Source organism: Hordeum vulgare, chromosome 4H (assembly GCF_904849725.1).
Source record: "Hordeum vulgare subsp. vulgare chromosome 4H, MorexV3_pseudomolecules_assembly, whole genome shotgun sequence".
NCBI lineage: Eukaryota > Viridiplantae > Streptophyta > Magnoliopsida > Poales > Poaceae > Hordeum > Hordeum vulgare.
In genome coordinates, this window is record NC_058521.1 from 579,675,191 (window position 1) to 579,698,553 (window position 23,363).

Genomic DNA, 23,363 nt, shown 5'->3' on the forward strand with positions numbered 1-23,363 from the left:
CGGCACCCGGATGGACTGACCTCACCACCCATCGTGTCACGCCACCCCGGACTCGAACCCCTCTGAGCTGTCCAGCCCGCCTCGCCCCGCCTCCTCCCCGCCCTCCGCGCCGCGGCGCGGATCTCTTCCGGCTCCTCCATGGCTTCCTCCTCCTCGGCCGCGGCGTCGGCGGCCGCGCTCGGTGAGCCCACGCCCTCCTCCCCCGCCCCGTCCCGGACTCCGCAGCGCCCTCTCCCTGACCCGCTGCCCCGCCTCCCCATTTCGCAGAGGCCGTGCAGGTCCTCGTCGCCTCCCTCGCCGACGACTCCCCGCGCGCCCGCGACTCCGCCCTCGCCGCGCTCCGCGAGATCGCGCCGCTGTAAGGATCGCTCCATCCCCTCCCATCCCCTCCCAGCGCGCGCAGCCTGCTGCGCCGTACGTCCGAATGAATGATCCTTTGCTTGTTGCGGGGTGCAGGAACCCGCTGCTCGTCCTCGACTGCTGCGCCACCGTCTCCCGGGGCGGCCACCGGGTAAGCTCCTCCACCCCTCCGCGCCGAATACCCTCTCCGTTTTTGGGCGCGCGCTTTCCGTTTCCCTTTGGTTTTGGGCGTGAACTTGCTCCTGGTTGATGTGGACCGCCGCAGCGCTTCGGCAACATGGCCGGGGTTTTCCTCGTCATGGCCTCCGCCGTCAGGGCTCTCGACCGCCGGGATGCCGAGCGCGAGTTCCTCCGGAAGATCGCCAAGATTGCCACCGCCGAGATTGTCAGCTCGAAGGTATTATTGCACGCTTTCAGTCCGTGACCTCGTCTTTTTCTTCTTCTTCTTCCAGCTCGATACAAAATGGTGAGCTGGGAATGAGGTTGCACTGTCTTGCGGCTTCGCACGCCTTCATTTCTGCCACCCGTTAAATAGCCAGAGAGGATTTCGTGGGGTTCGCTTAACAGTTGACATGAATGTTCTTACCATACATTGATACATAGGCATGTCAGAAGGTTTGCACGCTAGGCATGCTATTCTGCTGTGACTGTCACACTGGATTAAAACTAGTTTCATGAACTGACCCTGCTTGAGTAAGGTGCTATGCACGTTAGACCATCGCATACCCACTGCCTCCTCGGAAGCTGGAGTGGTTTGTGCATTACCGTTCAATGGGTTGTCGCATACTTCAACTGTATGTTACAGTCTGAATTCTTTGATTAATTTATGTATTCTTCAAGTTTCAGTACTCACTACTTTATTATCACTTCTATTTGTGCGCCTACGGTTCTTCTGTACCATATATTGGTTCTTAATTTCAGATTGATGTAATGGGTGTAGCTAGCTTTCTTAACTCAAGTAATTTTGGCATCCACCAAACATCTCAACTCTAGGCATTTATTTGCAGAAACGGCCTTGGTTTTCTGCAGCCAAGATCATGGCCCGTTTTACAAGTTTATTCTTCTCTTTTTGCCATGGCTTTGAACATTAAAAATTCTACCTATTTACAATATAGGCTATTCTAGTGTGCTGCAATGACAAGGATGCATCATGTTTCTTTCTAAAGCTTTTTATTTGTTTTCTAGCTTTCCTGTTGTCTGCCTTTGGTTGTCTGTTGGTTGATCTGAAGTGTTGTTCTTTGGCGAACAGGATTTTAATGTTGATTGGCAAAGAGCAGCAGCTACTCTCCTTGTTGCCATTGGGTCGCATGACCCAGATTTGGTATACCTATATTGCACAACCATTATACTTTCTGTTCATGGATAAACCTGTTGTAGATGTCAACTACTAGGAGTAAGGCTGCTTCAGTAATGTTGAATTTGTTAGGTATGACAAAATGGGGTCATGGTCACTGCGCAGCTAGAAGGGCCAAACCCCAAAAGTGTTCATAATATTCTGAGAAAGCAATAGTGGATACTGCCATTATGTAACACTTTTGCAGTGCCATCTCTCGCATTTTTACATCCGCTGGTTGCTACTGAGTTAATTTTCCTAAGAAAAAATCATTTCTCTTGGAGAGTAATCCATTGAAGGATTCTGTAACGGCAAGCATGACTTAATTTTTGTTTCGGAGTTTGCATTGTAGCACCAATTATTTTGGGTGTATACTCAAGTCTGTTACGTATAAGTTTCAGTACCAAACTTTTGTATTTGGCAATTCTTGACCAATCTTTATTTTCCAAAGATACCCAGGTAGCTGAGTTTCATGTTAATTCAGGAATAGTGTTCTATTAATGCTCTTGTTAACACTAGCTTTAGTAAACTTATATGTCAGAAGTCATTTACTCTTCCCAAAGTCTACATTGCTGGATACCAACTTCTCTCTTGGATGACTGCCTGAGGAGAACTTGTATTTTAACGATACGGCTATCATCAGTCTGACTCTTTGTTTTGTGCCATTCTGCTATTGCTCTTTATAGTGTCATAATGATAAGTATTTTCACAAGTATCGACTTAACATGTTGTAGATGATGGAGGAGATATTTCTTTACTTCTCTGGACCAACTTCTGCTTTGCCAGCCATGTTACAGATCCTTGCAGACTTTGCATCCGCTGAAGGTTAAACACATTCTTCTTATTTTAATTTCCACCTGAATTGGTTGGACTGCTGAATTCGCAACTTGTTCTTGCTTATTTGAAGCCCTGCAGTTCACTCCACGATTGAAGGATGTACTTTTGCGCGTTTTACCTATCCTAGGAAGTGTACGAGATGGCCAACGACCTGTTTTTGCAAATGGTACTTCCTTCTGCAATTTCCTTCCATTATCAGTCTATGCTCTCATTTGTACTCGTATATTTCTGGAATTTTTTGAAAAGATACGTTCTTGCTTTTGAATTAATTGATACCATGTTCTCCTTCCATTTACAGCATTTAAGTGTTGGTGCCAGGCTGCATGGGTGTATATAGGAGACGCCTCTTCAGGGCTTCCTTTCGATGATGATGTCATGTAAGTTTCAATTTGACAAAGATCATTTTCTGTTTATTTTATTTGATGTAACGGAAGCTGGTTTGCCATCTGTGCAATATTCCATTGTCAGGTCCTTCATGAATTCAGTATTTGAATTACTTCTAAAAGTATGGACGGGATCCCGTGACCTAAAGGTACACTGTTGATTGTTTGTTGATATTTACACCGGTTTCAATAGTAATAGTGTATCAACTGATAGGAGCGTGTTCAGTAGAAAAGTTACCTACGAAAATAACTTCTGTACATGTTATTGGGAGTTACCTACGAAAAGCCTTTAGTCCCAAACATGTTGGGGTAGGCTAGAGGTGAAACCCATAAGATCGTGCAACCAACTCATGGTTCTGGCACATGGATAGCAAGCTTCCAGGCACTCCTGTCCATGACTAGTTCTTTGGTGATACTCCAGTCCTTCAGATCTCTCTTTACGGACTTCCTCCCATGTCAAGTTTGGTCTACCCCGACCTCTTTTGACATTATCAGCACACTTTAGCCGTCTGCTATGCACATACTTACATTTTCGGTAATGGCTCAATATGTTCGGATCCACCATTATCAAGGCTATTGGGCTATTAATGGTGTGTTTTGTAAGCACCACAATGCACTGAGATTGAATGGTCACACAGAACAGCATGTCAAGTCATGCTGTGACTGTTTGGTAACACCTGCTTATGTATCTGTTGAGTATATGTGGATTGCCTAGTCCTTTCCATCAGTTTGGACTTTTGGTTGCGTAGGCTAGAGCATGAAGCTTAACATGGTATCAGCGTCCAAGGTCTTGAGTTCAAGTCCTGGCTTTCGCAGTTTATCCAAAAAATTGTTGTTGCCCCCTTTGTCCATGTATAGGCCTCTTGACTCATACCTTTGAGTCCATCCACGTATTGACTTTCTGCATCACACGTGAGAAGAGGTGTTGAAGTGTATATGTGGATTGCCTAGCCCTTTCCACCAGTTCGGACTTTTGGTTGTGTTGGCTAGTGCATGAAGCTTAACAATATCAAGTGAGAACCTCCATTGGGGAGATATTATCCTTTTGGGAAAACGCAAAAAACGAGTCTTGATGCATTGATGGAAAAAGAGTTATTTACAAGTCCATAGAAGTGTCACACCTGACTTTACTTCACCCCACCCTCTAAGAGCTAGGTGTCGCCGGAAGTAGCGCAGAGTGCAGGGGGTGACCTTAGCGTGGGGGGTGGGCGTCTATAGTGAGACAGTCAACAAATTGTGCACATGGGCGCATATCAGATTGTTGCTGTGCATTCCCTGTCAATCTAATGGTTAGCATTGCGAGTTAATTTTCTCCTATATCATTGGCAACAAGTTTTTTTGGAGTCCCTTGCACAATGGACCTTTTCCTCTCTTTCTAGAATAGTGCAAATTTTCTACAGTATGTTGGGATCTTAGTGATTTACAGAAACAAATTTTGTAGTAAGTATATTAATCATTTTATTAGCACACTTATGTTTCCAATCAAATTAATTGCTAAGTGGCACCCATGTGTGGTCAATATTTCCATCAGGTCCGTTTGTCTTCTGTGGAGGCTTTGGGAGAAATGGTTGGCTTGGTCACTAGGTCACAGTTAAAATCAGCTCTGCCAAGGATTATACCAACAATGTTGGACCTGTATGTTCTTATTACTCATATATTTACTGAAGATGTCACAAAATTCTCTCAGATATTTATTTTGTTCAATTTGAACCTCTGCCTATGTAGATGTAAGAAAGATCAAGAAGTGGCTTTTACCGCGGCCCACAGTCTTCATAACCTTCTTAGTGCATCATTACTGTCAGAAAGTGGCCCCCCTTTACTTGAGTTTGAGGTAAATTAAGAATATTCTTAAAACATTATATTTTCATTCAATTAATTAACACATCGACATTCTGTAAGTTTCTTATTAGTATTTATAATTATGATTAATTGATAACTAATATGCGTCATGTGAAATTTATCCGACAACTCATTGCAGCATGTCATGTTTTTTCTGCATGAACCATGATCGATGAGGAAATCCAGCATGACAATTTGGCAACTTCTCTAGGATATTATGTGATATGAATTGACATCACATTTACATAATAAATGCATGCACTATTTCTGTTTTAACACCTGTAATGTCAAAGCATGATAACTCACAATCTGTTACTTCTTGTTTTGCAGGAGCTAACTGTTGTCTTAATTACTCTTCTTCCTTTAGTATCTGTCAACATCAGCAAAGATGAACGCTCATATATTTCGAAGGGATTGAAGGTGCCTCCTATCTCAAAATCTTTTATTTATGATCATTTTGGTTGCGTTGAGACACCAGTTAATTCTGCACGATCATTTTGGTTGCGTTGAGACACCCATTCCAGATCCATACTGCCACATTGCGACTCGGTAAATAGAAGTGATGACGGAACCGCTCATGGAGTCGACTGGACTCTGGAGAGTGATTTAAAGGCATGTTACGGTAGCAGCATATAACATGGTTGTGTGGTCGAACCTTAGATTGGAGCCTGATAGGCAGTTGCGGAACCAGAATTTCGATGCTTGGACAGATTACTGACAGTTCAGCTTAAGCTTATATCTTGGCTGACATGTCTCTTAAGGAAAGAACCTAAGAAAATGTTGCCGTCTTTGAAATTGTGAATACAGAGCAACTGGTGTGAAAAGTAACATCACATAGAGATATGTTTTGAATTCCTGGTAGATTATACATTTGTACAGTTGTTCTTTTGACATATGTACATATATCTATTCTGTAGTATTGTCCCTAGCGTTAATAAGACTAGAGTCTGGGTCAGTGGATATAGACGATCTGCTACTGCAAACTTTGAGTTAACAAAATTGTTGTTCTTATTCCTTATTAGGCCAGTATGCCACACTAAAACAAGACGTGCACCAGTTTATATGGGCACTGTATTATTCTCATTTGAGCATGAACTGTGATCTCTCACCAAAAAATTCAAAGCTTCCATGTCTGAATATTGGAATTTCTGATACCAAGTATTTTTCTGGTAGTTCCTAGTGTTGTTTATTACTCCCTCTGTCCCATAATATAGGATGTTATTACAACCGATATACTCATTATGGGACATAGGGAGTATCTCTGAAGCAAAGTTGTTTTATCACACATGTGCTTATATTTACATGCTTGTAGACATACAATGAACTCCAGCACTGTTTCTTGGTAACTGGATTAGCATATCCCGAGGATCTGTGCATGTTCCTCCTGAGTGTAAGTATGAAGTTACACTTTTCCTACTTCCTACCCATTCCAAAAAACTCAATTTTTCATTGTGCATATTCACATAATTGGCTTATATAGACCATTGTTGTTGCCTTACAGAAATGCAAGTCAAAAGATGAAGCATCAATTGTTGGGGCACTTGGAACAATAAAACATCTATTGCCCAGGTTCTCTCTCCCTCCCCTCACCCCCCCTTTCTGCTTTGGAATTATTTGTGACTAGCCCCGTAACCTATCGTACAGGTTGTTGGAATCATGGCATACTAAGCAAACATTATTGGTTGAAATAGTCAAATCACTTACACAGGAGCAGAGCTTGGGTATTCGAATGGCACTAGCTGAGGTATTCCATATTAACTTTTTTTAGTTTTTATTCAATATTATTTTTGCCTGTATAGATAATACTGATATCTTTGTTTTTGGTATACATCCAATTATTCATTGTCTTAATACCAGTTCAATCATGTACAGCTAATTGTTGTTATGGCTTCACATTGCTACTTGAGTGGGCATCCTGCTGAGCTCGCGGTTGAGTTTTTGGTGCGGCATAGTGCTATAACCGACGATGATCTAAATGATCTCAACACTCTGAAAAATGAGTACTTTCAGGACAAAAGATTTGAGGTTTAACTAATTTTATACTATGCACAGTTTAATAACTGAATGTCAATTTCCTTAGGATGATTTATCTTATATTTTCATTTATCAGATGAAAATAAGTCTTGCTGGTCTATCTGAACTAAGAGCTGTATGTGAAAAGGGTCTACTTTTACTAGCAATTACCATTCCTGAAATGGAGGTAAAGTGGAAATTTATGCCATTTAATCTTTACCTTGTGTCCATTTAATTAGTAAATCAGCTTGTGGAGCTGGGATAACAAATATATTTATCATGTTGTGAGTAATGCATTTTACATTTTATTATTTCCAGCTTGTTCTATGGCCATTTCTCTTGCAGCTGATAATCCCAAAGAAGTATACAGGTGCAGTAGCTACGGTGAGCGCTCTTAAGTTATTTTCTACACCCTTTATATTTGTTATACGTTTTAACCGAAGTTTGGTCCTTTAATCAGGTTCATAATATTAGTATATTGTGTACTGATCACGACGGAGATATATCTGCAGGTCTGCAAATGCATAACTGAATTGTGCAGGCATAAATTGTCGCAGGCAAACCCACTATATACTGAATTTAATGCCTCAAATGAAATGCCCAGTCCCGAGGTAGTTTGTTTACTTGATACCAGATGACATTTTACTTTTTCATCGATAGCTACTTATTTCTCATAGCTGTATTGGTTATGCAGGATCTGTTTGCTCGTTTGCTGGTGCTTCTGCATAATCCACTTGCTAGGGGGCAACTCGCTACCCAGATCCTGACGGTTTATCTTCAAACTAATTAAATCTTCATTGTTGGTTATTGTATTTGATTGATGTCCATCCATTTATTCTGTGTATTGTCTTCAAACTAATTAAATCTTCATTGTTGGTTATTGTATTTGATTGATGTCTATCCATTTATTCTGTGTATTGTCTACCTTTCCGAGACATGTGAATACTTTTCCTCTTATAGAGATCATGTGTCACAGTGAGGTTCTTCTAGTTCTATCTTTTGATGGTGAATTATCATAATATTTATGTTGCAATGGATTAGTTATACATGGAACACACTAGTTCTTGTCAACTGGGATATCTTTTATCATCCCTAACCAATAGGCTGCCTGATACTGTTTGCTTCCATTCAGTATCTGGATTATATAGTTATTCCGCAGCATCTCATACCTCATTTTCATTACAACTTAAGTACTGTAATGTTGCAGTGACTGATTTCCTTACTTTCATTACAACTCAAGTACTGTACTGTTGCCCTGTAAGTCTTTAACTTTGTTTGCCCTCATATAGAGTGATTCAAGCTGGCATTGATTAAGAACTACACTCTCTGGGCCTCTGTTGATTTTTTTTTATGTATTTAATCTAGAAAAACCTCAAAGATTGTTCACTTGCGGTCATCAATGCTCACATTACCTTCGGTTTTTGTAGGTGCTGTGCTACTTGGGTCAACTTTTCCCAAGAAACCTTTCCTTATTTTGGGAAGATGAGGTATAGCCCCTTCCATCTATTATTATTAGCAGTTGAAGAGTCCATTCCCATTCCAGTTTTTTGTTAGTTAATCATGTTCACATTTGTTTGGTTCTAAATGGAGGGCTAATTATGTAGGACTAGGAGTAAGTTATGTTATCTACTCATCTTTATGCAGTCTCAAAGTTTTTCTCGATTATTAATCCACATTTTAGAAATGGCCGCTGCCCATCCTGGCTGTGCCTTGAATTAGTGTGATGCCTGCCCCTTGAATGGTTTCTTTGTACAATTCACTGAGCTATGTAACTTTTGTGACGATTTACTTAATAGCAATAGGACTAATAGTCACATTTCAGATTGTTATGTTGTTGAAGTGGCTTACAAAATGCATATTTTGGCAAGTACTAGGTCCCTAAGATGAAAGCTTACATCAGCGACCCTGAAGATCTTAAGCAAGATAGCACATACCAGGAAATATGGGATGCCATGATAATCAATGTAAGTGTCTTGGTCCTGTCGTTTGAAGATTATAGTCATGTTATAAAGCAACTAGAATGATGATGATTATTGTTGCTGTGGGATTTTTTTTGCTAACTAGTCGTGTGAAAAACAGATGTTGGTAAAAGATTGATTGCTTGTTTGTACCTTGTAGACCCTTTTTTTGCGAGCCTTCAAATCATGCTTGCTTCTCTCAAAAGCTTATTTTGCTTTGTCTTCCAGTTTTTAGTTGAATCCTTGGATGTTGTGAATGATAATGTGTGGGTCATATCCTTGGGCGATGCTTTTGCTAGACAATATGATCTCTATGCTACATCTGACGGCCATTCAGCTTTGCTGCACAGGTAAGTTTATGTTACTCTGCTGTACCTTCAATTGATCTGTAGTTATTGGCGTATCCCAGCACGCGGTAGCTAATGCTTTTACTGGATACATTCCCATTAAGGCGGACTTTATGTGTTTGGCTCGTATGCACAAAATATACTGTCAACATGCCATGCAATTGATGTACTCGAAATGATTTTTAATATTTTATTTGCAGATGTTTAGGAATGCTTCTTCAGAAGGTTGATGATAGGATTTATGTCCGTGAAAAGATTGATTGGATGTGTAGACATTCAAGTATGTCTATTCCTGTTAATCGCCTTGGACTTGCCCAAGGCATTGGTCTGGTAAGTAGGAATTAATGAATATTTCTTTTTGATTTGGGACTTCTTTTTGGAGCTTTTGTACTGAATACACCTGCAGGTTGCAGCTTCTCATTTGGACACAGTTTTGGAGAAGCTGAAGAACATATTAGAAAATGCAGGGCAAAGTTCTCTCCAGAGGTATTTGTCCTTTTTGGTAGTGGCACCCTATTTTCTATTGCTAATCTCACTGTGAATCATGCTGAGATAGCAACTCATAAGCTAAGTTGGAAATAATTATATTATGCTTTAGTTTATATATAGAGGGCAGGCCTGGCGCAGTGGTGAAGTCCTCCCCACTTGTGCCAAAAGGTCCTGGCCTCTCTGCATTGCACTGTAGCAGGGGTAAGACTAGGTTCCTATAATCCCTCCCCATACCCCACCTTGTATGGGAGCTTCTATGCACTGGGTGTGTCCTTTTATGCTTTAGTTAGGCCAACTCCAGCGCGCGACCCCATCCGGACGTCCGTCTGGGGTGACAATGGGGCTGCCCATGTCCGGATCGGTCCGTGTCCGGGCCGGTGCGCCCAACGCGCGGCCGCACCCCAAATCGTTCGGGGCAGACATTACATTTTAAATTTTTTGGAAAAAATAAAAAAATGCCAGAAAAATGTAAATAAAGTAAAACATTAATAATTATACATTAATAATTCAACGGCCCCACGACCCACAATCCTTAATTAACATAACTTAAAAAAAGATAAAATGCGTCGGCCCGCGCTGCTGCCGTGCCCGTCGCCGTCTTCAGGCGTCTGCACCACCTACCCGCGTGGCGATGGTTTGCGCTCCGGTGACCGCGGCGGCGTGGTGCACCAAGGCACGACCACTCCCTGGGCCATCTCCGTGGCTGTGCACGACCACGTCCAGCGCTGGCCCACCAGTTACGGGGGGGACGCGGCCACTGGCTGCACCTCCTCCTTCACCGTCACGGGCTGCTCCTCCGGGATGGCAACGTCGCCGGCCGTGGAGAGGGCCAACGCGTCCTCCAGCCCCACCCACTGGCGCTCATCGTACGTGCTCATGGAATCTTCCATGACACGCTGGATGAGCCGGGCCTCCTCCTCTTCGGGGTCGTCGTCGGGCCGCGCACCCGTGTATGCCCGCGCACCTGGGGAGGGCTCGAAGGGCACTCTGCACGTGCCCGTCGCGGGCTGTCGTGTTCGCCGACGAAGTAGGACGCGCGCCGCACGTCGTGCTCATCGCGGAACCATGTATCCCACAGGGGGAATCCATAGCGTACCTCGGGTCGGCGGCGTTGGATCTCGTCGCAGCGGGCACGACCGCTCGTTGGCACCGGCGGGATCGGCACCCGATCGGCCGGGAGGTGCCAGTTGTTTGGTAAGTGGACGCCGCTTCAGGGGAGCGGCGTCCTTGTCTCCCAATACCTGCGGGAGCAGGCCGGCCTTCGCGGAGGAGAAGAACGGCGGCGGCCGGACAAGAACCTAGGCTCGTGGTCGTGTGCCCCCTTCCCCTTGCCGCCGGTGCTCCACCACCCCATTGTTGTCGACGGCCGGAGAGCTCGAGGGAGGGGGAGAAACTAGGGTTTGGAGCGGGCGCTGTGTCGGTCCCGAGGAGGTAGTGGAGTGGGCGCTGTGTCGGTCCACGGCTTCCCCATTTAAGAAGGACGGCGATCGCCCGTTTGAGTGGATGACAGGCGGGGCCTACCGGGCGTGCGCAGTAAGTACGGGCGGGTGGGAGGTAGGTGGCCGCCTGCCATGCGTCCCTGACGCGGATGAGAGGAGGGCTCGAGCGCGTCCGCTCGCTGTCCGCTAGGACCCAAACCGGGCGCAGGTTTGCGCCGGAAATGGGTCGGCCCGGACGCAAAATGGACGAGATGCGTCCATGGCGACGCGGGCTGGGCTGTGGGGTTTGTCCGTTTTGCCCCAAACGGAAAAGGCCGTACCGGATGGGGTCGTGCTCTGGAGTTGGCCTTAATATGTGTTACAGTATATGTGGATTACACTAGCCCTTTCTATTAGTTCGAACTTTTGGTTGCGTTGGCTAGTGCATGAAGCTTAACATGGTATTAGGGCCTAAGATCTTGTGTTCAAGTCCTGGCTTTTGCAGTTTATTCAAAAATTGCTGCCGCCCCCTATGTGTCCACGTATAGGCCTCTTGAGACAATACTCCCTCCATTCCTTTATGTAAGGTGTATTATTTTCGGCACGGTGACCAAGGCACATAATTATACACATGTTAGGACAAAATTAACCTTGGCTAAATCATTAATTAGTGGCAACTAAATCATTTATGAAGGAAAGTAAGAGATACACGCAATCAAGAGAGAGATACTTTCCTTCTTTCTCTTTACAAAAAGACATGCACGCAATCAGGGGAGAGATACTTTCCCTTTTTTGAAGTGCTAATGACGGAATTATGAGGAATTAGAAGAAATGCACCTTACATTATGGAATTTTATCAAAAAACAAATACACCTTATATAAAGGAACGGAGGGAGTACATCTGAGTCTGTCCACGTGTTGACTTTCCGCGTCACACGTGAGGGGGTGTTACAGTATATGTGGATTACACTAGCCCTTTCCATCAGTTCGGACTTTCGGCTGCGTTGACTAGTGCATGAAGCTTAACAATATGTATACCTATATGGTCAGTTTTGTGCCCAAAGCAACCAATTTGTTTCCTCTTCTAAATTAATCACCTATAGTGATTTGCAGGTATTTGTGATAGGTACTTGTTTTTGGTTTGCTTAAACAATAGTCCTTTTCCAGTTCCTCGTTTTATCATGCTTGGCCCCATAATTTATTTGATGAAAGAGAATTTGGGATTGTATGAAGTAAATCAAATGGCGCTGTTGTTTTTGTGTCTTAGTTCATGTTTCCAGGCCATGTATGTAGTTGGCCCATTCTGTTAATACATATGCGGTGTTGAATTCTGCAGGTTCCTTTCATTTTTCTCATTTAGAGAAAAAGTGGAGGATGTTGATGATACATATGCAGCTCTGGCTTTGATGTATGGGTATGCTGCAAGATATGCCCCATCAACAGTTATTGAAGCCAGAATCAACGCACTTGTGGTATGTATCCAATTTATGAACAGAGTTGTTTTTATTTCTGCTATATAAACGTGACCGCTCTGGTGAATGTAACATATGCATTTGTGGTCTTGAATTCACTTTCGGGTAATCTAAACGTACCTTTTTGGCTGACTGCAACGCATGACCTGCGCAATTTCGTACATCACACACTTACTCTGATATTGTTCATGTACCATCATTTTTGTGTGTGTGTGGGTGGGGTGGGGGGGGGGTTATTGTCCAAGTACTTACACCCAAATGGGCACATGTGGACATAGGTGCACCATATGCACTTCCCTGATCCTGTATGTTACCATTTGCCACATCTTCCAGCGTTGACCATTCCCTAAATGGACATAGGTGCACCAGATGAACCTTCCTGATCCTGCATCACGTTATGTTCGAGGACACGTTAATCAAATCACAATAGATATTTTCTTGATTTCTTAGTCTGTGGCCAGCAAATCTGATATGTATTTTGGTTTCCTATCTCTACTCTGCTAATCTTGTACTCAGGGGACTGATATGCTTGGAAGATTCCTTCATGTTCAACATCCTACTGCAAAGCAAGCTGTCATTACCGCAATTGACCTTTTAGGTAATTTCCTCTGTAAGAAAAGAAGGCTGAATGTCTTGGAGTTAGCTTGTCAGTTGGTAAAGCCACATGCCTAGAATTCAGTTTGGAAATGTACTTTGTGTTCTGCTTTCACACAATTGATCTTTGCTATTTTCTTACAACAGTTGACTTGTTAGCCCCAAGAACTGATTTTGTGTTTTGCATTCGTTTATGCATATCATGTTTGTAGTTCTATCTATTTTAGGAAAACCTGTGTAAGCTGCCGTTTCACAGATTCTGAAAAATCTTGGTTACCAACGGACCTTGGTGAAATCGGCCAAGATCTCATCGAGCTACCATAATTCATATAAATGCCAGATTTCACTTAATTATTGTACTTAAAACACCATCGCACAATATTGTTGAAACGAAATAGAAGCAATTATGACTTGAGAATGAGCTTAAAATCTAGTCCAGGCAGAATGTATTGGCAGTACAGCTGTTTCCTTACGGAAATGGCTTTTGGTACACTGATTCAATTAAGGTGGTTTTGACATCATCATGAACACAACAGGTTCAGATACTCTGTAGAGCTACAGTGCCAAACGGATCCGTCCTCCCCGCATGATGGACCCATGTCTCAAATTTTACATTTGCTACTCGTGAAATGTTGTAGGCTTGTAGCCATTTCTTATCTCACTATCTCTCTCTTTAGCAAGTACTCGCATGTATTCATAATGGAAATGGATTATTTCTATTAGTCTGGCGCCTATACAATGTTAATTTGTCTAACACATGCATGGCTCCAAAGATGAACTGAATTCGAACTATAGAACTATGACAAAATCAAACCTGAATGAACAGAATGTTGCATTGAATCGTACCAGTTTATACTGGGGTTTATTGCTTATGTTTGTACTTGCTGTTTTATTTTCCAGTTACTTCTTCAAGTGAGAGCATAAATAAAGTATTAATTTGTGAATTCTAGGAGATTCTTTTGAAAATGATTGTTTGAGAATTTGATGTCTGCTGTTAGTTAAGGAAGGCTTTGTCTGCTTAGTTGACCTAGATATTGTGAATACATCTAACATGTGTTAGGAAGTATTAGTATTAGTCTAGGAGTCCTTATTAATCTATTAGTATTAGTCTAGGAGTCCTTATTAGTCTATGTTTACTTTCCTTACACCTCAAGTCATGTGTAATATATATATGCCCCTTGGGCCTTCAATATAGATAAGTTGCTTTCCTAACAACATGAAGATTAGTTCTGTGTATTTAATTCAGCAGTTAAAATTTCCGAGTTTAAGCTTACATTGTACGCTTTTTGGGGTGTAATTATCTTATATGATAGGCCGAGCTGTTATTAGTGCTGCTGAAATGGGAATTTCGTTCCCACTGAAACGAAGAGATCAATTGCTGGAGTATGTGCTAACTCTAATGGGAAGGGATCAAAGTGATGATCTTGTTGATTTCAGCATTGAGCTTCTGCAAACACAAGTACAAACTCAAGTTTTAACGACTTATTCAGTATCATATATATACTAGTCGCTTGAGTTTGATGGATTTGTTCATGTAAATCTTCTTACATATGCAGAGTGTTGCTTTGAGTGCTTGTACTACTCTTGTTTCAATAGAGCCAAGGCTACCTATGGAAACAAGAAACCGTGTCATGAAGGTCTGCTTTGCAGTGGCGAACGTCACAGAACTGTGACAAAATAGTTTGCCAATTTTAGTTTCAGTTACTTGCATAACACATACGATTTTGAGTTGTTTTATGTTCCATTTTCAGGCAACCTTAGGTTTTTTTGCTTTGCCAACTGAACCCTCAAACATTGTTGAGAGCCTGATAACAAACCTCATTATTCTGTTAGGTGCCATTCTGCTAACTAGGTAATGCTTTAAGCTCACTTTTTTAATAAGTAAATCTTATTTTTCGGATAAGCTTGCCTGTTATGCTTCAATTTCTTCTGTTCTGTTCCTTCTGCCACTTGCTTGTGCTTTTGTCTTATTGTGTCATGACAATTTTCTTTATCAGCGGTGAAGATGGTCGAAGCAGAGCAGAGCAGCTGTTGCATATTCTTAGACAACTCGATCCATATATTTCATCATCTGCAGAACACCAGAGGAGAAGGGGATGTGTTGCTGTACATGAGGTGTTAATAAAGTTTCGCAATCTTTGTTCTGGTGGATTTGGTGCGATGGGCTCCTATCCAACTTTGAGCCTAAAACAAATTGATCAGGGAGGGCCTAGGGGCTCGTCAAGTTTGCCTTGTATGTTGAAATTTTTGCTTAGATTGCTACTGCGATTTTATGATTGTTATCTGCCAGTAGGTCAAGACTTCTTTTTATTTTGTACCAGCTGCGTTTGTGTTGCCGAACCGAGATTCATTAAGCTTGGGAGAGAGGATAATGGCATATCTACCTCGTTGTGCTGATACAGATGATGAAGTTAGGAAAGTTGCGATTCAGGTTTGTGTGGAAAGTAGCCGATTTGCGTTCCTTTACCTGCCTTAAACCCATTACTCATTTTATCTGTGCAATGTCCCATTTTCTGGGCCTTCTGGTTGCAGTGTGGCACACACAAGAAAATTAAGAGACTAGTTTCCTAATGATCTGGATTGTGCAGCATAACATAGTTACATGGTTCTGTTCAGAACATCCATGTTTTGCAGATGATAACACATATCTACGCCATAAAACTGAATAGTTAAAAGTTCTCTTTATACACCGAAATTGAGCTCATAAATTTATCAATATGATGTGCTTTTCCTGCTGCAGATCATTGCACTTTTCTTCAATATATCACTGTCACTTCCAAAGCAGAAGGCATCTGCTAATGACATCGATCTAGAATCTTCATATGGTGCTTTGTCCTCCCTAGAGGACATAGTCTCTATCATCAGAAGGGTGAGTGAGCTGTATTAGTTTACCATTCATTAAATCCTCTTCTATGAGCAACTATTAAAATCATCTTTCTATTTTCGTAGAATGCATCTGTTGACCAGATCGAAGTATTTCATAGGGTTGTCTCCTCTGTGTGTATTCTACTATCTAAGGATGAGGTAAACAGTATTAGCTGAAATTTGATTGTAACTGAAAAATGTCATCATAGTTATTGACATACTTTCTCTGTACTTCTATAGTTGGTTGTCTTGCTACACTCTTGCACATTAGCGACATGTGATAAAGTAAAGCAATCAGCAGATGGTTCCATTCAAGCTATTATAGTATTTATTATCAGAAGAGGCAAGGATCTACGTGAAGCTGATGTACTGAGGTTAGTTTATAGAAGTGAGAATTAGCTCAGAAGCATCCTAAAATGTCGTAATTAACAAAGAAAAAGTTGAGATATATACGATCTCTGCTAGTAGATGATACTACACGTGTATGCTTGAAAACAACAATAATAGCTGAATACCAAAATGTCCTCCATCTCTGTTGAGGATATAGAGGGTGCAAATCGCATGGTAACTTCAGGACACGATGATGTCATGTTGGGCCTGGGTGGGGCTGCGAAGATGAATCTCTGGAGTTGCCTCAGTAGTCACCATAATTGAAAAATCCCAACTAAAAAGAATATTACATAAGAATAGTTTGGTTAGTTCTGAAAAAGTGAAATGCATACTGTCATTCCCGAGCAAACAGAGTGCAACTGTCATCCAGCAATGACCATCTATTCCGATCTAGTGTTGTTGAGTATACACCTTTGGAGAGTGTTACTGGCCTGATTTTCTCAAAAGGAAGCACGGCGCATTACCTCTTTTTACGTTACTTTTTTATTCGAATATTGCTAAGATCTCATTTGTGATGTTACAGGACAACACAATCTCTGCTGTCATCAGCTGTTGCCCTTACCGACAAGCACTCGCGCCGAGAAGTTCTGAATGCAGTATCCATTATCATTTTGTGGCTGTAATTTTCAATACTAACATGCGTGTCAAGGATTATTCCCACAATCAGTTTTTACCTTTGACTTAGATAGATATCATGCTTAGCAGAAAACACCAATCACATTGTGGTCTTTGATGAAGTTCTATTTGTGGCTGGGCGAGATATTTGTACAAAGGATATAACAAGAATTCGTGGCGGTTGGGCTATACAAGATGTTTTTTACGTAAGTATTTGGGCCGATCCTGGGCACGACTTGTATCCTAGCTGCACTCAGTTATACAGTATATTGATAGGCACATGTATTTTGTTACTAGTATTTGGGCTGGGCTTGGGCATCTGTATTATGAAAGTTTTTAATGACTTGTATTATACGGTATATTAATAGGCACACGTATGTGTTGCTTCGTACAAATGGGATGTGCATTCAGTAAAAGACTCTTATCCTGTCCAGCATAATCATGTGATCTTATTTAAAATGTATATTTATATGTTAATGACCTCTACTGTTCATACCTTTATAGACCGTTATAATCAGGACTCACAAGGCACATTATATTTTTTGAATCTTTATTCAGATTGACAAGTTCCTAGGAGATTGATAGGTATTCATTGCACTTTATTCCTTCTAAGAAACGTGTGCTATATCGGCCCTGGTTTGAGATATTTCATATATGTGGTAGGAAAGAAATTTAATAAAATATTATCTCAAAATTCTAGAAAGACTATGGTGAGAGCCGAATTGTATATTGTTCATTTAGTTGAAAAGGTTGTAGTTCGGTAAGTGTGCATATGCATTTTCCTTTTCTAAAGAACACTTCTTGTGATTCTAATTTAGGCACACCTGCTATCAGATAAAAAGGTTATGGTGATATTGATTTACAACATGTCTACGTTCCTTATATTTGCCTTGTTAATATAGTAATGACATGCACAATTGTTTTACTTGGACTTTTGAACCAAAACTGTATGAGAGGCCTTGGCAGTAATAGTTTACTTGGACTAGTTTGCATGATAATAATTCCAGATTAAATAGCAACTGCAATTATGCAGCGGTTGGCTTGTGAATTCTACAGATTCTCTTCTTATTTTGTATTTGATTGTTTTCCCTGGTTTCAGGCTTTCTCCCAGCATAAGGTGTTGGCTACTCTTTTTCTGGAGTATATTTTATCTATACTTCACAAAGAACCTGTTGCAACAAATGATTCAGAAAAAGGGGAAACTAATTCAGAGTCATCAGCTGATGACTGTATTCTACAAGCAACTATGTTTGCTCTCAATGCGTTCCTGAGGTATGGTTCTCCACTTTATGATTGACTATTGATGTTGACTAATGGTGGACAACTGGACACCTTTCATCTGCTGATCCCATGTACTTGAAAATATGAAACTTCACAGAGGTGGTGGGAAGGTCGGGAAACAAGCAGTTGAGCAAAGTTACCCTTCTGTTCTTTCTGCCCTGATACTGAAGCTGGGAGCTCTTCACGGTCTTGCTGAATTAGGCCGCAATGAGCTTCTACGGTGAAAATCAGACTCTGTAGCTTTCTTAAATCTTAATTTGAAATGTGAAGGCTAATGTTAAATGATTAACAGAAAGTTGTTACCTCATGTTCTGCAGATCGTTATTAATTGCATTCCAGTCATTCTGCGAATGTGTTGGCGATGTCGAGATGGGAAAGGTGCTTTGCTTAATGGCTATTGCCTGCCAACTGTATAGAAATTATTAACTGTGTAAAATCTTTGCCATTTCATAGATATTAGCTCGAGATGGCGAACAAACTGAGAAGGAGAAGTGGATTGATCTTGTGCAAGAGGTTGCATGCAGTTCCTCAGTAAAGAGGCCCAATGAGGTAACTTCTAATGAGCTTACAGATTCTCTTAGTCCCTGGCTAGACCAGCTTCCCTACCCCCCCCCCCCCCCCCCCCTCTCTTTTTGTAGCTCCTGTATTGCATATATGTCTTTCTTCTTTAACAAAGTTATTGTTGGGGCCTTCCCGCCTCCCCTACAGCTTTTAGTTCGAATAAGAAGTACTCCGCTCACAAATCTAAGATGTTCTAACTTTTTCCTGAATTGGATGTATATAGACACTTTTTAGTGTGTTTGTTCACTAATTTCAGTCTGTATGCAGTCCATATTGAAATATCCAAATCATCTTATATTTGTGAACGGAGGGAGTAACTTCTAACCCTGCAAAGAAACAATAATACTGTAAGAAGTAACTTCTAGAGTGTTTTGTGTGTTTGAGTCTTCCTGGGTTGATATATTAGTGACTTTTTGTTGACAAGAACATATGTTGACAGTAGCTGAATCCTCATATTCAAAACTACAAATAAAATACATTTTCTTCCATCTATGTTTATGCAGTAGATGCCATTAGCAACTTGACCTTTGAAGTCATACCTGCCAGAAACTCTAGCAAGTGTACTCTATGTATTATTCCTTACAAAAACCATTTAGGAATAGCTACCATGTTTAATTTCCTTTCAGCCTTTGGAAGTTGTCCTTGAAACTCTTATAAGCTTTCATTGAAAGCTGGGTGTTTATTGTCATAATTACAACTGATTTTTCTTAAATGAATCAAAAACATTTTAGTCACTGTTCTATAGTTTGGATGCATACATTGTGTGCTGAAACCACTATACCAAAATAACTGGGTAATATACCACAGGTTCTGCCAACATGCGTTATCTTGAGCAAATCTCTCGACAGGAATCAGAGGGCTGAAAGGGAGGCTGCTGCTGCTGCACTATCAGAATTTGTTCGCCACAGGTAATTAATATCATTCCTTTTAATATAAGTCTTGAGATGTTCGTTGTATCTCCAGAAAGCGAAGGGAGAATCAAAATGATTAGTTTATGAATGCTTAGACAGAATTGGAGTTCAATCTCCCATGGGATTAGTTTCTGACTGGTCACCAGCGGTTAGTACTTAGTGGTCCTCACTACGGATACATAATCAAAATGATTAGTTTATGGATGCTTAGACAGAATTGGAGTTGAATCTCCCATGGGATTAGTTTTTGACTGGTCACCAGCGGTTAGCACTTAGTGGTCCTCACTGCTGAGGCCAGTACCAACTGGTATATCGGTCTGTTTTAAAATAATAAAACAGCATTAGTTCACGAAGTGCAAATTGCAAAAGTTTGAGAAAGTACCAACTGGTTGAGTTTCCTTGTAAAGAGGAAAGGACCTGACTATGCATACAATTTTACAACAAGGCATCCAACATGGTCAATAGATATTCTCAAGGAAATCATGCCCGTCACTAAAAAACGTTTAAATAATACTTCATGCATTATGTATGTTGTAAATTTGTTGTACTCCCTCCGATTCAAATTAATTATCGCAGCTCTAGTACTACTTTAGTATTAGTTGTCGCAGCTCTAGTTCAACTTTGTACTAGAGCTGTGACTATTAATTTTGTTCGGAGGGAGTAGTATTGTTGGCAAATCTGTTCATGATTTTTTACTTGTGGGTTAGGATACAACTCACAGAAGTACATTTCACTATTCAACTTGCCAATAAACTAATGCATTTCTTTTTTGTTCTGTAGTGAAAAAGAACCTGCATTGCTTGAACAAATGGTTGAGGAATTGTGTCAACATGTAACCGATGACTCACCGACTGTCAGGAGTCTCTGCTTGCGAGGACTTGTACAGGTCATCAATCTAAACAGAGCAACTTCTAAGGATACATGTTGTGACATATTGTTTGTCACTTGACTAACATAGATTGTGTGGCCACCTGTGTCAGATACCCGAGAGCCACATACTTAATTACATCCAGCAAGTCCTAGGTGTAATATTAGCATTACTTGAAGATGCCACCGAATCTGTTCAACTTACTGCTGTCCAGTGCCTGTTAACCGTGAGTTCTTTAATTTGTTACATGATACAGATCTCCTTAAATGCTACATATGTTTAATTTACAGAACATACAAACATGACACACTGCTTTCAGGTTCTTAATGCGTCAGAACAAGATGCTGTGGATCCCATTTTAATAAGTCTCTTAGTAAGGCTAAGGAATCTCCAGGTAACCATTCGGAGCAAGCTTACCTTCATGTATTACCATTTTAGGGGCATGATGTGGGCATTTGTATTAATTTATGATGGCCACTACTTACTATGAATCTGTTAAGCTCATCACACTATCAGTTGTAACTTGTAAGTTAACGTATGTTTGATCTATCGGTTGATAACAAAAACATCATGTGGAATTTATTGTGCACATGGAATCTTGAACAAGTATAATGTCTGCACAAAATGCAATTGCTTCTATGATCAAAAGAAACTTGACACCTTACGTGCCACTTGGGGAACCTGCTTATGTCTCTTTTAGTGCTTCCCTGTTATCTTACGAGATAGTTTCAGATCCATCTCCCTTTCACTCAGGCGGTCTGTTTCTGTATTTTTATATGATGACTGTAAACAACCTAGGGCCATGACCTATTCTGTAATTTTATCTGCTACAGATCTCCATGAATACAAAAATGAGGTCCAATGCCTTTGCAGCTTATGGAGCTCTAAGTGCCTATGGTGCTGGTTCACAGCATCATGCTTTTCTTGAGCAGGTAGGTAACACCCAGCTTCCACTCTGGTTGCTTTAACAGTACATCTAGCAGGGAGCTGTTATTATGTAAGGGCCTTTTTCCTTATGCTTCTCAAGCTACCAAATTCTTTGCTGCCTGCTGCAGACACATGCCACCCTTCCACGTTTGATCCTCCATCTTCATGATAATGACCTTAGCGTTCGCCTTGCCTGTCGGGTATGCAGTCGTTGCTTTGTTTTCCCTTACCAAGCATTTTCTTTAACCTGCATATCTTGATATTTGTGATTTTTTTTTTTGAAACAGAACACATTCCAGCTCCTAGCGCCTTTGATGGAAGTAGATGGCTTGTCTTCGCTCCTCAACAAGCAATATTTCACATCCGATCGGCGGTTTGTGTTGAGCCTTCCTAGCTATTTCTGTTGAGGTTTTCATTTATCTAGAAGTGACTTTTTTAATATGTTGTGCCCTCAGATCTGATTACGAGGACTTCATTAGGGACTTAACAAGACAACTTTGTCGACTATCTCCTGCCAGAGTTGACAGCTACCTAGAATCTGCTATCCAGGTACCCTTCTTTTCTAGATCATGGAGGAGAGCTGCATGTATATATATTAAGAGAGAGAGAGAGAGAGAGAGTTTTGCAGTTCCAACAAAGACACCACCAGAAAATAAAATAAAATAGGCCAACCAGTGAAGGAAACAGAAACCACAAAACTAGAACAAATAAGGTAGTCTAAACGGCCAGGTATTACAACCCGACGATCGCAGCAACAGTAATCATCTTCATGGAGGCTCTTAGCTGCAACCCATGACATGTATTCAGCTTTGATGTCTTATTTTGTTTCTTTCCTCCCACATTTCCCATGTAACCAGCAGGACCAAGCTATTGAATGTGATCAATGTAGCATCCTGACACTTCCTTTTTCTTGATTTAGGCATTTGATGCACCTTGGCCGGTCATTCAAGCAAATGCAGTTTGCTTGGTTAGTTGCATGCTATCCTTTTTGGATGATCAACGCTTCCTTGCTCCTTACTTCTCCCAGGTATCTACACTCCATTTTGGCACTTTATTTTTATTATAAGCATATCATGGGGAGCTGCTGACAGTCTTAACACTCCATGTCAAAGGTTTTCGCTATGTTGGTTGGTAGAATGAGCCAATCACCAGAGGCCGTTGTTCGAGCAGCAGCATCTTCTGCATTGGGCCTCCTGATAAAGAGGTCTAACATGCTCAAGTCATTGAGTTCACGGTTTGATCGAACAGACCCATCACAGAGTTCTCAGCATGGAGAGCCTCACGCTAAAGCATCACCTGAGCTTCAAGAAGAGGCTGCAGCAAAGCCAAATGGTGCGCAAGGAGAACAATAGAAGTAATCGAAGCGGCTCTCTCTTGGATGTAAATCTCTTGTACATGTACAGAGTTTAATGTTCATGCTGCCTGCCTGTACATTTTGGGCCTCCTTCAACAATAGAGCATAGAGAGATAATTCTGTAGTCATGTCCATAGGTCTTTAGTGTTGATTGTACAGCAGACTGTCGCAGTTCGTTGATTGCTTGTAGAACTCGCTGTGTTCAGTAAGCATGTAATATAACGAAGACACGCCTTCGGTCATGCCGTGTTTGAACTTTGAAGAGGATTTAACTTGCTAGTCAACACCAGCGGCAGCTAAGCAGAAACCAATGAATTCCTAGAGTATGTATATACAATGGGCTGAAGTCTATCTAAACGAATTCCCTATAGAAATGTGGAATCTGGATTTGTCATCTACCCAGAATTCTTCAGTGCCTCAAGTGCACTTAAGCTTCACGAGTTGGTTTCATTTTTAAGCTTTATCAGTCGATAGCTAGCTCGGATCTTCTACTTCATTTGTAGCTAGTAAAACAAGTGTTTTGATTTTCTTTTTGCATGAAGCACTAC

The 23,363-nt window shown here is 41.3% G+C and overlaps 1 protein-coding gene across 1 annotated transcript; it reads left to right on the forward strand.

Moving 5' to 3' along the window:
* The first annotated feature begins 123 nt into the window (after positions 1–123).
* Positions 124–23,057, forward strand: LOC123449701 (protein SHOOT GRAVITROPISM 6). The gene is made up of 51 exons (XM_045127011.1): positions 124–181; positions 268–358; positions 457–511; positions 626–757; positions 1,610–1,681; positions 2,428–2,518; positions 2,601–2,696; positions 2,829–2,907; positions 2,999–3,062; positions 4,445–4,548; positions 4,639–4,744; positions 5,083–5,172; positions 6,065–6,142; positions 6,254–6,321; positions 6,397–6,496; positions 6,625–6,777; positions 6,863–6,952; positions 7,084–7,149; positions 7,278–7,376; positions 7,460–7,534; positions 8,193–8,252; positions 8,640–8,729; positions 8,952–9,073; positions 9,271–9,400; positions 9,477–9,556; positions 12,314–12,449; positions 12,966–13,047; positions 14,357–14,502; positions 14,600–14,680; positions 14,795–14,895; positions 15,041–15,276; positions 15,365–15,474; positions 15,784–15,912; positions 15,993–16,067; positions 16,149–16,282; positions 16,822–16,894; positions 16,988–17,119; positions 18,013–18,185; positions 18,292–18,414; positions 18,512–18,572; positions 18,648–18,743; positions 19,563–19,663; positions 20,447–20,552; positions 20,647–20,760; positions 20,854–20,928; positions 21,368–21,466; positions 21,590–21,661; positions 21,749–21,834; positions 21,917–22,010; positions 22,381–22,488; positions 22,574–23,057. Exons 1-51 carry the CDS (start codon positions 139–141, stop codon positions 22,811–22,813), a joined length of 5,217 nt encoding a protein of 1,738 aa, XP_044982946.1. The 5' UTR covers positions 124–138; the 3' UTR covers positions 22,814–23,057.
* The last annotated feature ends 306 nt before the right edge of the window (positions 23,058–23,363 follow it).

Excerpts from the sequence above, each read along its gene's own strand:
- LOC123449701 (XM_045127011.1), top strand. The coding sequence starts at position 139 with ATGGCTTCCTCCTCCTCGGCCGCGGCGTCGGCGGCCGCGCTCG. Across the intron at positions 7,150-7,277 it reads ATACAGGTGCAGTAGCTACG|GTCTGCAAATGCATAACTGA; the intron begins GTGAGCGCTCTT and ends ATATATCTGCAG. Across the intron at positions 18,415-18,511 it reads GGCCGCAATGAGCTTCTACG|ATCGTTATTAATTGCATTCC; the intron begins GTGAAAATCAGA and ends CATGTTCTGCAG.